General features: G+C 38.6%; 2 protein-coding genes and 1 pseudogene across 2 annotated transcripts; 2 read left to right on the plus strand and 1 right to left on the minus strand.

Annotated features, from left to right (window-relative positions):
• The first annotated feature begins 877 nt into the window (after positions 1 to 877).
• On the plus strand, positions 878 to 7337 carry LOC122652969 (seipin-2). The gene is made up of 2 exons (XM_043846857.1): positions 878 to 2085; positions 6673 to 7337. Exons 1-2 carry the CDS (start codon positions 958 to 960, stop codon positions 7156 to 7158), a joined length of 1614 nt encoding a protein of 537 aa, XP_043702792.1. The 5' UTR covers positions 878 to 957; the 3' UTR covers positions 7159 to 7337.
• Positions 7338 to 9131: 1794 nt separating this feature from the next.
• LOC122651007 lies at positions 9132 to 11788 on the minus strand (annotated as a pseudogene).
• A 963-nt stretch (positions 11789 to 12751) lies between these two features.
• On the plus strand, positions 12752 to 13879 carry LOC122649990 (carboxy-terminal domain RNA polymerase II polypeptide A small phosphatase 2-like). Its single transcript, XM_043843270.1, has one exon. It carries the CDS (start codon positions 12793 to 12795, stop codon positions 13774 to 13776), a length of 984 nt encoding a protein of 327 aa, XP_043699205.1. The 5' UTR covers positions 12752 to 12792; the 3' UTR covers positions 13777 to 13879.
• Positions 13880 to 14352: the final 473 nt, after the last annotated feature.

A 14352-nucleotide genomic window follows, 5' to 3' on the forward strand; every position in this document is an offset into this window, starting at 1 on the left:
TATCTTTGTCCGTAGTAATTCATCGAGAATCCGACTCCTCTCCAATGAGCGATTGACCAGGACTCGATATCAATCTCCAGACTTTCCACTAATTCCTCAGACCATGAACATGCTCCCAGTTCGTGATACTCAATATCTTTCTCCATACTCCAGAAGCCTAGAAGCTGCTCCAACTATAAACTCGGTAAATGATACCTTGGTTCGGCAGGCTTTGTTATTAACGAGTGTGACACCTTTGACTACTTCCATTTTATTTTTTTTTGGTAAAACTTCTTGTACTCTCGTACTCGTACTCGTACAGATCCTTTAAATATGAATGTGGTAGAGTGGAAGCTTTGTTAATGTTATGTTTCCTCACAGAAGAAAAGAAATTAATAAATCTTTTTTTGATTTTTCAAGTGTGTACCCTTAACACGCTTACCCATCCATGCGGCTAGGAAGATTCTCATTAGAACCAATGCCCATATTGCAACTTCATCGGTCGGTCTCAGTACTTGACACATCAATCGGTTAATCTCAGCCACCCAATTGATTGAGTGGCATTTTGTAGACTATTGTGCGACTGTTTATCTTATAAATTGATAAAATTTCGATTTACCAAAAAATAAAAAAATCAAAATTCTAAAGAATGATAGACCATCTCTGAATGACGGTCTACCCAAAAAATAGACGGTCCAGTCCAGATTAGGGTGGAGTCTGGACTCCTCCCTATATGTAGCCTATCTGCGCCATCACGTGTACGATATCGTAATGGCACTATTGCACGCGTCATCATCTCTCTCCTATGTATTGTGAATGATTAATTCGTTCCCTCTCCCGAGTTCCGCCCCCAATTCTCTCTCCCCCTCTCTCTCTTGCTCTATCTAACTCGTGTCTGTCGACCATTTCGAATGAATTTATCAGAAATCAGAAACCTTTAAACCCCCTACAGCGATTCATTCTTCTGATTTGTGTTGTATGGAAGGATACACAAATATTGGAGAAGACCCGAACTTCGATCAGTTCTTCGACGCCGTTGAAGAATCTCCCTTCTTGGACTGCAATGGCGAGGACGAATCCGGAGGATCCACCGAGTTACTCAAGCACGAGATCGTTGAAGATAAATCGAGTGAAATAATTAGAGCTAAGCATCCCTACGTAACTACTGTCCCCAGTGGCCTCCGGCGTAGACGTTCATTGCGACTCAGTCGTCAAGGGAGTTCCTGCAAAGATGACAAGGATGCGAGCTCTGATTCGCCGGTGATTTCGGAAGTTACCCACGTTTCTGAGTCATTATTTCCTGCGGAGGAAAGGAATAGAGTGAAGGATCATGAAAAGGTTCGTGAAAGTTCTGATTTTCCTCGGCTTGGTTCAAACTCGGGTCCAATTAATAGTGTACAAGAGGAGGATAACGAGGATTCTATCGTCACTTCTGCAAATAACGAGCGTGTTGATGACTCCGCGACGGGGGATTCCCATGCGGGAATCCCCGAAGATACTTCGTCCAGTTTTCTGATTTTCCTTGTGGGATTGGTGATTAAGGCAATAGGATTTCAATTCAGTATATTGGTTAAGTTTGTTACTTTCCCTATTTGGTTGTCCTATCATTCTTTCATGTTCGTGATCGACCCCTTTCAAACTATGAGACGGGCTAAAAGATATTTGACCTCGAGGTTGTTTGGGATTTGGGATAATTTTTGGGAGAGTATTTCTCCATATATATTTGAACGGTTGAAGGGACATAAGATTGGAACGTTGATTGCTAGGTTCGGTTACGGATTATTCTGGTCGGTCTATGTCTGTTTCATGTTATGTGGCCTCCTGGTTTTGGCATTCGTGATGGGTGGTTTTATGATGCGGTATATAGTTGAGGAGCCTATTCAGTTGACAGAGACACTGAGTTTTGATTATACGAAGAGAAGTCCAGTTGCGTATGTTCCTCTCATGCATTGCTCTGGTGGCTTGTGTGGTTCAGATTGTGAAGGACAAGATGGAGTTAAAAATAATGTTGGATCACGTTTTGTTCCCCCAAATCACAAATTAGAGCTCACCATTTCGTTGACATTGCCCGAATCTGAGTACAATAAGAAACTTGGGGTCTTCCAGGTATGTCCCTGTATCATTCCTTGGCTTCAGTTTGATTTATTTTGTCAAAGCTTGCTGTTTGATGATAGTAATTTCTTGATTTGAGTTTCTATCACTTTGCTTCCTGTTAGTTTTCTTGGGAAACGTCACTTGATCTTATCATGTTAGACTTCACTAATCTGTTGTCCATCCGGGACAACGACCACGGTTTGTGTCCATCACATTCTTATGCTCAACTTTAATTAAAGTGAAAATTAATGTATATTGATTGTCAGATTACACCATATATAGTTCAACACAGTGATTTATATAATGGATTGGATCTTATGGAGACTCATCCTCTTGACAATCCTGGTTCTTATGGCCTTGGAGTAATTCCGAGGTTCTACTTCATTTCTCAGCATCAGCTGGACTGTTTTAAAGGTGTTTGTTCCAATTAAGTTCAACCGGGAGGCTCATTCCATGGCCTCATTGAATCTTGGTAATAAGAAAAGGGTTCTTTTTGGGTGTCTACATGTCCATCTTGGTTATAAGCCTATAACAGTCTATTTCCTGTCCTAGTTGGGTGTGTGTGTGTGACATGTAATAAATTTGAATGCTTCGCTATTACTTACATTTTCTCCCCCCCCCCCCAAAAAAAAAAAAAGCGATGCTATCATGGTGTGGAGCCATGAGATGCACCTCCTTCTTAAAGTTCTGGAACTCTGTTCTCCCAGAATTTGCAGATGCTTACATTGGCAACTTACACTCCAACTGGGTGAATATTCTTACAGTTGATCTCTTTTTCTCTCTTAGGGTGGTTGCTTGTGTGTTTTCTCCTCTTTTCTGTTTCGGGGTACTCTGTTCTGGTTCTCTATCATCATTTCTTCCTTTGGAGGGCCTCATCCCCTTTTGCCTTCCTCAGTCATAAAGGTTATGCCTTTAAAGAGGTTTATAGGCAGTTATTTGTAAACCAAAAGATTTGTTATTCCCAGTCTTGAAGAATATCCAACGTTGCCGAATATGATGGGAAAAAGATTCCATCTCAATCTCAATCTCAATCTAATTGTAGCTTTCTTCATTCCATAGATTATGTTCTGTAATTCCTCTTAATCAAATTGGATCTTCATATGTAAGCTACAACAAAGAAGTTGAAAAATTATAATGATGATTATGTTTCTATGAAAAACCAATGTATTAGCCATTACCACGGGCTAACCCTTCTGGACCATGCTCTTTAACCACCTGAGCACAGTTCTGCTATTCCTTGTATCTCTTTTTCCTTCCTCCTCTATGCTGAGATAAGATATTTGGCCCCCCTTTCTGTCATATATTGATATACTTTCTTTGCATTGACTCTAGAAAGAGTATTAATTAACTTACTTTTCCACAAATTAAATGATCTACCCGTTAGCTCATTCCAAGACTTGATTATGCTACTTCTTAGTTGAGTTTTGTTACTTCATATTTTATAATATAGTTGTTATAAGTTTGCTGCTGCATTTGTATGGATGTGCACCACTCATTCTCTCAAGAAAATTTATGAGTTTCTCAGACTTGTTCCTATTCTGCGTCTGCTGAAAAGGGTTGGTAACTAGTTTCCTTCCATCTCCAAAGAGACTGTGAAGCATATGTCAAGTTGTCTGAGAAACAGAAGCCAGAAGGAAGAGGAGGCATATCACATTGCATGTATCTGACCAGTCCTTGAAATTTGTTATTTCACCAATGGAGTGACTTTTCTTTCTTGATAGACACCACTTGGTTCGATAGACTGTACCTTCCATATTGTTCCTCTGGTGACCTTCAGAATATTAATAAGAATCTAGAACGTCTTTGATGAAGGATAATGGGGTTCCAGACAAGATTTTGATAGATGCATTAAGTTTAAAGGCTGACTAAAGAAATAGGTTTTGAGCAGAAGAAACTGTAGGGTTGTTGATGGACATAGGGAATATAGCTCTGAGCTGGAGTTAGTAATGGATGTTTATCAAGTTCTAGGATGAGATATATCAGAGCATAGGTTTTGAATATTGGTCAAGTCAAAAGTTTAGAATAATAAAGAAATGAAAGAAATATGGAAAAGAATATGAGGGTAGATTTTATTTATAAACCCTAACAGATCTATGCACCTATTTATTGTCCTTAGTAGTTAGTTGCTAATTATATGACTTGTTTCTAATTTTTTAAGTTCTAGAAGATAGTTTCTAATCTGTAAGGAACCTTCCCCACCTCACAAGGAAGGTTCTATTCTACTGTTTTATTTCAAAGTTAATAAATAAGAGAAGGATCATACAATGCCATCGAATTTGACAATCAACCTATGGCTTTTGTTGTTCCTTGTGGGATGCAAGATATCTCTGTGAGATGCAGAAACCTTAGTGAGAAGCTATGCGAGGCTGGTGTGAGACTAGCAAGGCTTGAGTGGGAAGCTCTAGTCACATCTTATTCCTTTATCCCTAACCGCTTCTTCTTCTAAATCAATCCCTGTGATATCAAGTTAACTGCTGCTTCTTCTAAATCAATCCCTGTGATATCAAGTTAACCGCTTCTTCTTCTAAATCAATCCCTGTGATATCAAGTTAAGTGTTTGAGATTTGTTTCAGTTGATCCATCATAGTTAGAAGCTTAGTTGAAGATATATCCTGCTGTACATCATCTCTTATTCAAATCTGAAGTTTACTGTTGGCTATTACTACCCTGTGCCCCTGTTTTGACCTCCCTTTGCTGCAACTTTCAAGGGGCTATAACTCTGCATCTAACCCTTGATTTTATGAGATATTCTGGGGTTCTTACCTAGTGACCAGACTCTTCCATCGTTCAAATTTTAGGTTGATCAGATCTGTGGATTGGTAGTTAATGGTAGTTACTAATTCCAAATTTTTAGTTTCTATTTGAATCACTTACAAATAACTGATCATCCTACCGTTGCATCACTAACAACTTTTAAGGGATGACACCTCTTGTGGAAACTAAACCAGAATTTGGGACTGTTCTGAGTTTTAGATTTGAAGTTATTCATTTCTCCTATTCTGGTTGTTTCTAACACCCTGCGATTCTGCCTGTTGGGAGGATTCTAAACATGCTGTTAAGCTAAGTTAGGATCCGTTAGGGAGGACCCTGTGAAAATATGTTACACTAATATTTGGATAGAACAGCTTTTCTTCGTTAACTTGTGGTTGCTGATTTCTTCTGGCTTCTCCTGGACTCTCTCTTTGGTAAATTACAAGTACTGTCTCTTCAAGTTTTATCCTAATCTTGGCTGTCCTATGTCAATCTTCATTTCAAGTAGGAAGAACTGACAAAGATCTGCTCTTGTACACTCTCTGCCATTTAAGTACTCACCTGGAGTTAAGGTCCACAAATGTTTGAATTGTCTACCTGTGGGGGCGTACCCAGTGCACGAGGCTCCCCCCACTGCGGTGTCTGGAGAGGGTCATAATGTATGCAGCCTTAGCCCTGCTTTCGCAGAGAGGCTGTTCCCAGACTCGAACCCGTGACCACTTGTCTTCCTGTGTGCTAGGGAATAATTTTGAAAAAACATTACAACCTTATGACATGTATCTACTGTTCTAGGATTCTAACACTTGATCCATCTCCTCAAAGAAGCAAAAAACCCTGGAAGAATGCCATTATTCTTTTAGAAGGGCATTTTGAAATCATTTTCATCGTAGGAAAAAGAGATTTTCTAAGAAAACATAAAAGAAACTTCCTGTAGCTACCTGCAGTATCTTGTTCCATTTTCAGAAATCAGAATAGCAATCCAACCTGAAAATTTTCCTCTTCATTGTCCAAAGAAATTGTCAACAATTTGAATGGTATGTAGATCCCCAAGACTTGTCTAAGTGGAATCTAAGTAGTTGTCCATGGCCAATTCTTTGTCTAAAACCCATGAGACCCTAATTTAAAGTTTCCATCAAACTTGGAAATTTGTTATAAGATGTTGCATAAGGTTGGAAGATTGCAAATGCTCAATTGTGTTCTGGGAAATGCATGACATTGCAAATACTTAATTATCATGTTATGGGAAATGTGAGCCCTATGAAGTAGGGCAGTGGAGTCTATGAACCTCCCCTTTCATGGGCTTAAAAATAATGTTAAAAATAGAAATTAACAGTTTTAATGGCCTATTTAAGAGGTAATGAGGGGGCGAGGATTTGTGTAATCATTCCAAGTCAGTGTTTTTATACAAAGTCACCTGCATGAGGTACAACAGATGCATTAGACATTCAACATAAAGGGCCCCACTAGCTATTCAGTAAATTTTGTTCATTTTCGTGCGTTAAAATTATTTCTTTCATCCAGGAAAAAGCAAAAATTTTAAAAGTTGATATAAAAAATGGGAAGCAGTTTTCTGCATGGGAGTATGGCCTACGCCAGCACTCCCATGTGTCTATCTCTCTCCTCCTTAAAACAAGGAGGCAGAGGTGTCTTTTCACATAGGGAGGAGAGAGATAGACTCATGGGATTGCTGGTGTAGCCCACACTCCCGGACAGAGAACTTTTTCCCAAAAAAAATTGCCCAATCCATTAAAAAAAAACTTGAATTTTTATTTTTACTAGTGCCCTGTTTCCTGTATCTGCTTGTAATAGAAACTTTTATGATGTAATCTATTATTTATTTGCCTACAGGTCAGGGTAGATTTCTTATCTGCAAATGGTAGAGTTGTTTCCAGTTTGAGGGATCCATGCATGTTGCGCTTTAAAAGTGAGCCTATCCGCTATCTGGAGACATTTCTCAGAACTGCTCCTCTTGTTACTGGCTATTCATCAGAATCCCAAACTCTCAACTTGAAAATGAGAGGGTTTACTGAAGAAAAAGAGCCAACTGCCTGTTTGAGGGTGGTCATTGAACAACGAGCAGAATACAGACCTGGTGCTGGTATACCTGAAATTTATAATGCATCTCTTATGATTGAATCTGAGCTTCCTCTATTTAAAAGGTTTATTTGGTATTGGAAGAAAACAATATTTATTTGGACTAGTATGTCCTTATTAATGGTAGAATTAATGTTGGCTCTAGTCTGCTGTAGACCTATTCTTATCCCAAGACCAAAACCCAGGGATGGTTCCACAGCTAACAACAGTTTTCGCCAAAACAGAGGAACTCAGTCTTAAAGCAGCTAAGATCATAGGGACGTGGTGATGATATGAGTAGGAGAAGAATTTTATTTTGTATTCTATTTGTCTAACATACTCTGTTGTACTCTATGGATATTCTAACTTGTGTTTCCACTCAGCTTTAAGTTATTGGATGCTACAGAAAACTAATAAATCAAATGATTGTATCATGTGAATACAGGGAAAAGAAACCTGAATTGTATTGAACCATGTCTTTTGACTTTTATCATACACATGACACAACATGCATTTGCAAGTTGGAGGATAACAAAATGAATGCTGAACAAGTTTTATTTTAGAGCTACATCCTTTGCATAGCTCCGGAATTGGGTTTTTTCTCTCCAAGTACTTGAGCGTCCAACTCCTCTCCAACCACTCTTTCAACAGCTGGAAGGATGTATGCACGCATCCTAACATCTAGGGATGTGTTTCCAAGTCCTCCCCGTCGTTGGATGGATGGTTGTAGATGGGTTTCAAAATTTAAGTTCTGTTGCACATCATCTCATAAATATCAGGATTACATAAGCATAGGACGGATAAACATGACATAGGTTTATGTAACCGTCCATTTGTGTTTTTTTAATAGCTGTCACGGTTCATTTTTGAGCATTCAGCATGAGTAATTTCTGCAATTTTCTATGCCCATTTTCATACTTTTTGTATCTTCCCTAAAAGAAATTTCAATTGATTTACCATTCAATCTCTGTACCCTCCTCCCCCTTCTTGCTTCTTCCAAGGACTTCAAAGAATACATGTCAATCAATTATTTAAAATATAACACCCACTTAAATGTCAAAAATACCATAAATGCCATGGTGGGCCCTAAATTTTGTGGACAAGTAGACTCTTAAGTCCAGGTTATGGGAGAGTGCACAATATTAGCATCGGAGTATTGTAGCCATGGATGGATATACATGCATTTCAATATATGAGAGAGGAATTTGATTGAATTATGCTCAAATTTGACATGTAGCTAATCTTGACTTCTCTATCCGTCCAACGGTTAAAATAGAGGGCAAAACAATATTGGGCATGTGGGAATGGATCCATACTATGAAGTAACTACTTTTCCTACATTTGGATTTAGGTTCCCCCCCTCCTCCCCCTTCTCTCTTTTTGACGATCTTATTTCCTCAATTAAAATCTAGGTATGGTAGGTGTTAGACACCCTTTTTGTTGGTTAACAATTAGACCGCTGTTGATGGAATTCAATTCTCCGCTCTTCTTCCTCCAAAAATGAAAAAAGAAAGTTTTTGAGGCTGGTTTGAATATGCTTATAACTTGAAGGGGGTCGGTCTGTATCAGTCTGGATCAAACAGATTACCCTAGTTTTTTTCAAAAAAAAAAAATATTTTTACATTTTTAACCTTGATCTGTACCGATCTATCAATATGGGTTTGGCTAGGAAATGATATCGGTCTCTACTGATACCATACAAATCGGTCGATTTGAATCCTGGGATTCAATCTCACCTCTACCTTATATGTGCCTCACCCCCCTTCTCTTGCTTTATTGTAGTGTGTTAAGGGTGCCAAGAAAAAAGAAAAAGGAAGAATAGACCCAGAGCCCTCAACCCACTGAAAACCGCTCCTCCTTAGGAGTATTTGGCAATGGATGTTGATACAATAGTAGATTAAGACTTCGGCTGCGTTTGGTATGCATTCTTGGAATGCATTCGAGGTCGATTTCATATTCTCAGATGATACAAATAGTTGTTTTTATTGTTCAAGAATACAAAATCGACCTAGAATACATACCAAACACAGCTTTCTTGTCAGCTTCAAAACAGCTATTCAGATAATTCGATACCTCCAGCAATCAGAACAGCTATGGTGCACACAGTCTGTTTTATTTTATTTTTTTATGTATATATTTTTCCTGGTTACAGTACACTAAGAAGGAAAAAGAAATTTTGAATTCTCTTTTTATTAATTTCATTTGAATTGAATAGAGAGCAAGCAACTACATGACTAGAAAGAGGAGAATTCATCATCTACATCTTTCTCTGGAACGAATGAGATCATGTTCCTCTTGAAGAAGGATCCACTCATTGTGATCTCACGCAAGGGCTTGTCTGTGAACCTGATAAGATTGTAAGTCCATGCACTACAAATCATCCCACATACGGGTCCCACAATGTACACCCATATTGACTTGTAATGGTTCCAAACAATGGCCGGCCCTAAACTCCTAGCTGGGTTTCATCGATCATCCCGAAATTAACATGTTAACAATCAAAGTCACATATATATATATATATATTACTCTCTCATTAATTCCGATCGTTGCATAGAAAGCGAACGATGGTCTAGATAGGTTACTAGTCAAATTTTAAACTCAAATTCAAACATATATACTCGATCGTCTGTGTATTAGTATATCCCATACATGTCCATGCAAGCCTACAAGACTAGCACGCCGTGCAATCTCCAATTGTACTGAATTCTCAAAACTCTATTTTGCCACTTGGTATAGTTAATTTGATCTAAAATTTGACATATGAGCAGAGACCTAAGAGTCTTTAATCCACAAAATTTTGAACCCCCATCCATTGTAACCATAGGGTAGATTTTTGGGCTGACAAATTAAGCATAATTATTTGGTTGAATTGACCAGAAATAATTTGACCTTCTTACTATGGAGATTGAATGATTTTAGTGAGAGAGATAATTTATAATTCACCAAATAAATGGTAAGTTGGATAATACCCAGCAATAATCGCATCTAGAATGATAGTAGCCCCAACTGCTAGACCACCTAGCTCTCCAATCTGCATCACAAGAAAGTCCCCTTAAATATTATGAAACTATATATATTAAGGGGGCCATGCGTGATGTTTAATTTGTTATTATAAACATTTCTGGAGTAGTTTATGTACGGCTGTATTTGGTATGCATTCTAGATCCATTTTGCATTCATAAATGATATAAACAATTATTTTTATCATCCAAATATACAAAATCAACCTAAAATGCATTTTAAGAATGCATACCAAACACAGCTTAAATAACTTTACGGAACATATAGAAATAATTGTGGTCCAAGTCTGATTTAGAAGAAGAACTGACCGCTCGGTTATCAGTTGGAACACGGGATACAACAAACATGAGGTAAGAAAGAGATGATGAATTCCAACACTAATGATTGCAAGTCTGAGCCTGTTGGTGCTGACCCAAAGAAATGAGTCTCCTCCGCACCAAATAGTAATCGAAGGGCTATGCTTGCGAGTGTTGATCCTAGGAGTTGTGCAGCCGCATAGGCTGGCCGGTACCTGCCAGTAAGATTATAAATGAAACCCATTTTGGAACCCGCCAAACATATACTTAAAATATTTATTTTTCTTTCTTTTAATCAATAAAATAACATAAATTCATTAAAACTTACCTCTTGTAACTAGATTTACAAGACTTTTGAATAAAAACTTCAAAAAATGGGTCAGAGTCAACTAAAACCCTTGAAAGCAAGATCAGGAAAAGACCGATTTCAATTTATTCTGATCCCAATTTGAATCAAAATCTATGGAGGTCGATATCGTATTTGATTTTGGGTTTTAAAACCTTTGTTGACCCAACACCCATAGCTTTGTTAAGAAAACAACACCTAAAATAGCGATTTACAGAAGAAAAATGTTAAGAGAATAAGATACACACACATGAACAAGACCAGCTTAGCAATAGTACGAATCCACTAATCTCTTAAGCAAAGTACAACCCTCTCTTACTTTTACTCTCAAAGAGATGATAACATTTTATAAGAAAACCCTAACCTCAAAAAATACAAAATTGCCCTTGTAAGCCACCCGATTCAAACTTGAACCTAAATAGATCGAAATACATATCAAATCAAAACCCAAACCACCCCCCCCCCAAACCAAAAAAAAAAAAACCAACAAACACACCAAAATCATGATTCATGATTAATGGGGAAGAAACTACCAATTATTAAGCTAATCTTTCAATGAGTGAACAGAAAAAGAGTGACACTAAACAGTAATTAGAAGAGGGGAGTGGGAGACAAATCACAAACTGGAAGTTATGATGAGTAAACAATGCACATAATTAAGGTAAGATTAATGATGAGTGTTTTGATTAAAGTCACCTGTTTCCATGAAAATCTGCCGCAGGAAGCGAAGACTGACAGCAGGATTAAAATGTGCCCCAGAGAAGTGACCCACAGAGTACACCATCACCAGTATCACAAGTCCCCCAAACCAGCGAAATCCCAACCGGAGTTACCTGACCTTCTTTGATCACATTCACCACTATCGATGCACACCCTGCAAATACCACGAAATACGTACCCAATGCCTTTGCTATCAACTGCAACCCAACATTCAAAACTTACTTCTCAGCTTAAAAATGGTAGTTCCAATCGAAAGCAACAAAATTTTGAGATTTTTAAACTCACATTCATACTTAAAATGAATGTTTTTAAACTCTTAAAAGGCTTCTTCTACTTGTGATATGAATCACCTAAGAAGGGCAAACTAGCTAAATCTAGTTGAAAAGGTTACCTTCTGCAAGAAAGGTACAGAGATAGAGAAGCCTGATCCCTTTCTGTTGAACTCACCACCTTCTTCATCTATGGATTTTGAGAGGTTTAAATTAGTTTCAGAGATCTCACCCATATCAGTAGCAGCAGAGACAAACCAATTATAAAGCACAAAACCCAGAGAGAGACTCAAACCGAGAAGATCAACTCCAATTTATAGGAATCCGGGAACCCAAAAACAAAAAAAAATGAATAATAATAATAATAATATACCGAAAAAGTCAACTCCAATTTATAGGAATCTACGAACCCAAAATCAAAGGAAAATAAATAATAATAATAATAAGGGAAAAGGTTTCATATACCATCGTATAAGTCGTGTACATGAGAGGGTGAGAGTTTTAAGGCATTAATTAATGGATGAGTATTTATGATTTTTTCAATTTTTTGGTAATCATAATAATTTAAAGTTTTTTTTTTTAGTTTTGATAAAAATCCAAAATTCTCATCATCGCGATAAATAGCATTTTCTTGATGTAGACATATTACCCACTTGATCATCAATCTATAGCAAAATTTCTTCTTGGAGATTATCTTACCCACCTTATCATCAATAAAGGGCGTACTTACTTGAACCCACAATCACTAGGTTGCAATCGAACAAGATGTCACCAAATTTGATTAGTGGACTATGAAGATCTAAAATCTATCCATCGGTCAATCTACCAATGTGTAATGTGGCTTAAGAGTGTTCTTAATCCATTATTAGCAAGGATCTATATTTGTAAGGCTCCAGTCTTAAGTCTTAACATATGATATTCAAGGAAAAAGTATATTTCAATCCAACGGTTATTGCAAGAGGTCCACTGGTACTGTCTACAGGCCCTTGATTAATGAGTATTACCGTCAACTGGAATGGACAGAAACGGCAAGGGTCCGTTGCCCTTACCATTACCATCCTATTTGGAGAAAAACCCACTTAACAAAATAACAATTTTCATGACCGTTGCGCCGAACCAAAAATTCAAACTCCCGAACGACTAGTGACCGTCCAGATTCCACTCACTCCCGATCCTCACCGTCCATTCTCACGCCCACAAGACAACTACCGTTGCCCCCTGACCAAAACCAGACGACCTCATGTCACTCTTTCCTATCTCTCCGGATTTCATCTTCTTCGTGTACGAAGGAAGAAAACCCCTACCAACAACAACAGCAGCTGCAGAAGTAGAAGAACAAGAAGCAATGGTGTCCAAGTCCATCAATAAAACTCCCACGAAATCCGTCAAAGATCGCCGGAATCGCCGCAGAAAGAAGTCGCCCCTGAAGAATTTCTCCAACGCCTCCTCCATTGTCGTCGCTTCCATCAACAAATCCTTCTTCTCATGTCAACGTCGCCTCGTCAAGATCTTCACCAAATTAGCCAAGATCAGCACCCCAATTCACCGAAAGAAAGGGTTCCAACTCTTGAAGAAATGCAAAATCGAAGACGAAGAAGAAGCAGCAGCAGCAGAGATTGCAAAGAATCAGATCTGCCGATCTCTGTTTCACAGTAATGGGCTCCCGCCTTTGAGTTGTCCCGAGAAAAAGACTGTCTTTCTGGATCTTGATGAGACTCTGATTCATTCCAAGCCAGACCCACCGCCAGAGAGGTACGATTTCGTGGTTCGGCCGAGGATCGAAGGGGAATTCATAGATTTCTACGTGTTGAAGCGTCCGGGCGTGGAGGAGCTATTGGATGCCATAGGAGAGAAGTTCGAGATTGTGGTGTTCACTGCGGGAATAAAGGAGTACGCCTCCTTGGTGCTGGATAAGATTGACCCCAAGGGTTTGATTTCTCATCGACTCTACAGGGATTCTTGCAAGGAGATGGAAGGAAAGTTTGTGAAGGATTTGTCGGAGATGGGGAGGGATTTGAGTAGGGTTGTGATCGTGGATGATAATCCAAATGCTTACGTTTTCCAACCTGAGAACGCACTCCCTGTGCGTCCCTTCATCGATGATCTTCAAGACCAAGAGCTTCAACGGGTGATCAGGTTCTTTGAATTCTCTGATTGCTTTGAAGACATGAGAGATGCCGTCAAGAATTATCTCTCTTATGCTACGGCTAATCAGAACTCTTAGACTATCTCTGATGTTACTTTAGAACTTTTTTCTTACTGGGGTTCAGTCTACCTCAAAATTGTCTTTCATTTTAAAATTCTTTGCTTTCTGGAGATCAATCTTGTTGAAATTGAATGAATTATATAGCGTTCATTTGAAAGGATGAAATAATGGTTTAGAATTCATTGATTTGCAGAAAGATGAGACAGTTGGAGTGAATTGTAATTCCTTTTTAACTCTAGGCCTATGAACTGCTCTCTCTCTCTCTCTGGTGTTGAGTTGAGTTGAGTTGGGCTGGACTGAACTGAGATGGACCCAAGCTAACCCATTTGTTCCTTGGACCCAATCAGTGTGTGAACGAGTATGTTGAGTTGAGTTGAGTTGGGCTAGACTGAGATGGACCCAAGAGATAAGACCTTACAATTGGGCTATGCCACTATCCTCCAATTTAGAATCAGCTACATGTCAATGGGAAGGATCCCCTCTTCTTGGTCATTTTTCTGTCTTGTGGCAGTGTCAATTGGCCTCCAAAGTTTGTGAATATGTGACCTCGTGTCATCCATCATTCAATAATTGGATGATCTTCTTGTCGAATTT

Source organism: Telopea speciosissima, chromosome 2, assembly GCF_018873765.1.
Source record: "Telopea speciosissima isolate NSW1024214 ecotype Mountain lineage chromosome 2, Tspe_v1, whole genome shotgun sequence".
NCBI lineage: Eukaryota > Viridiplantae > Streptophyta > Magnoliopsida > Proteales > Proteaceae > Telopea > Telopea speciosissima.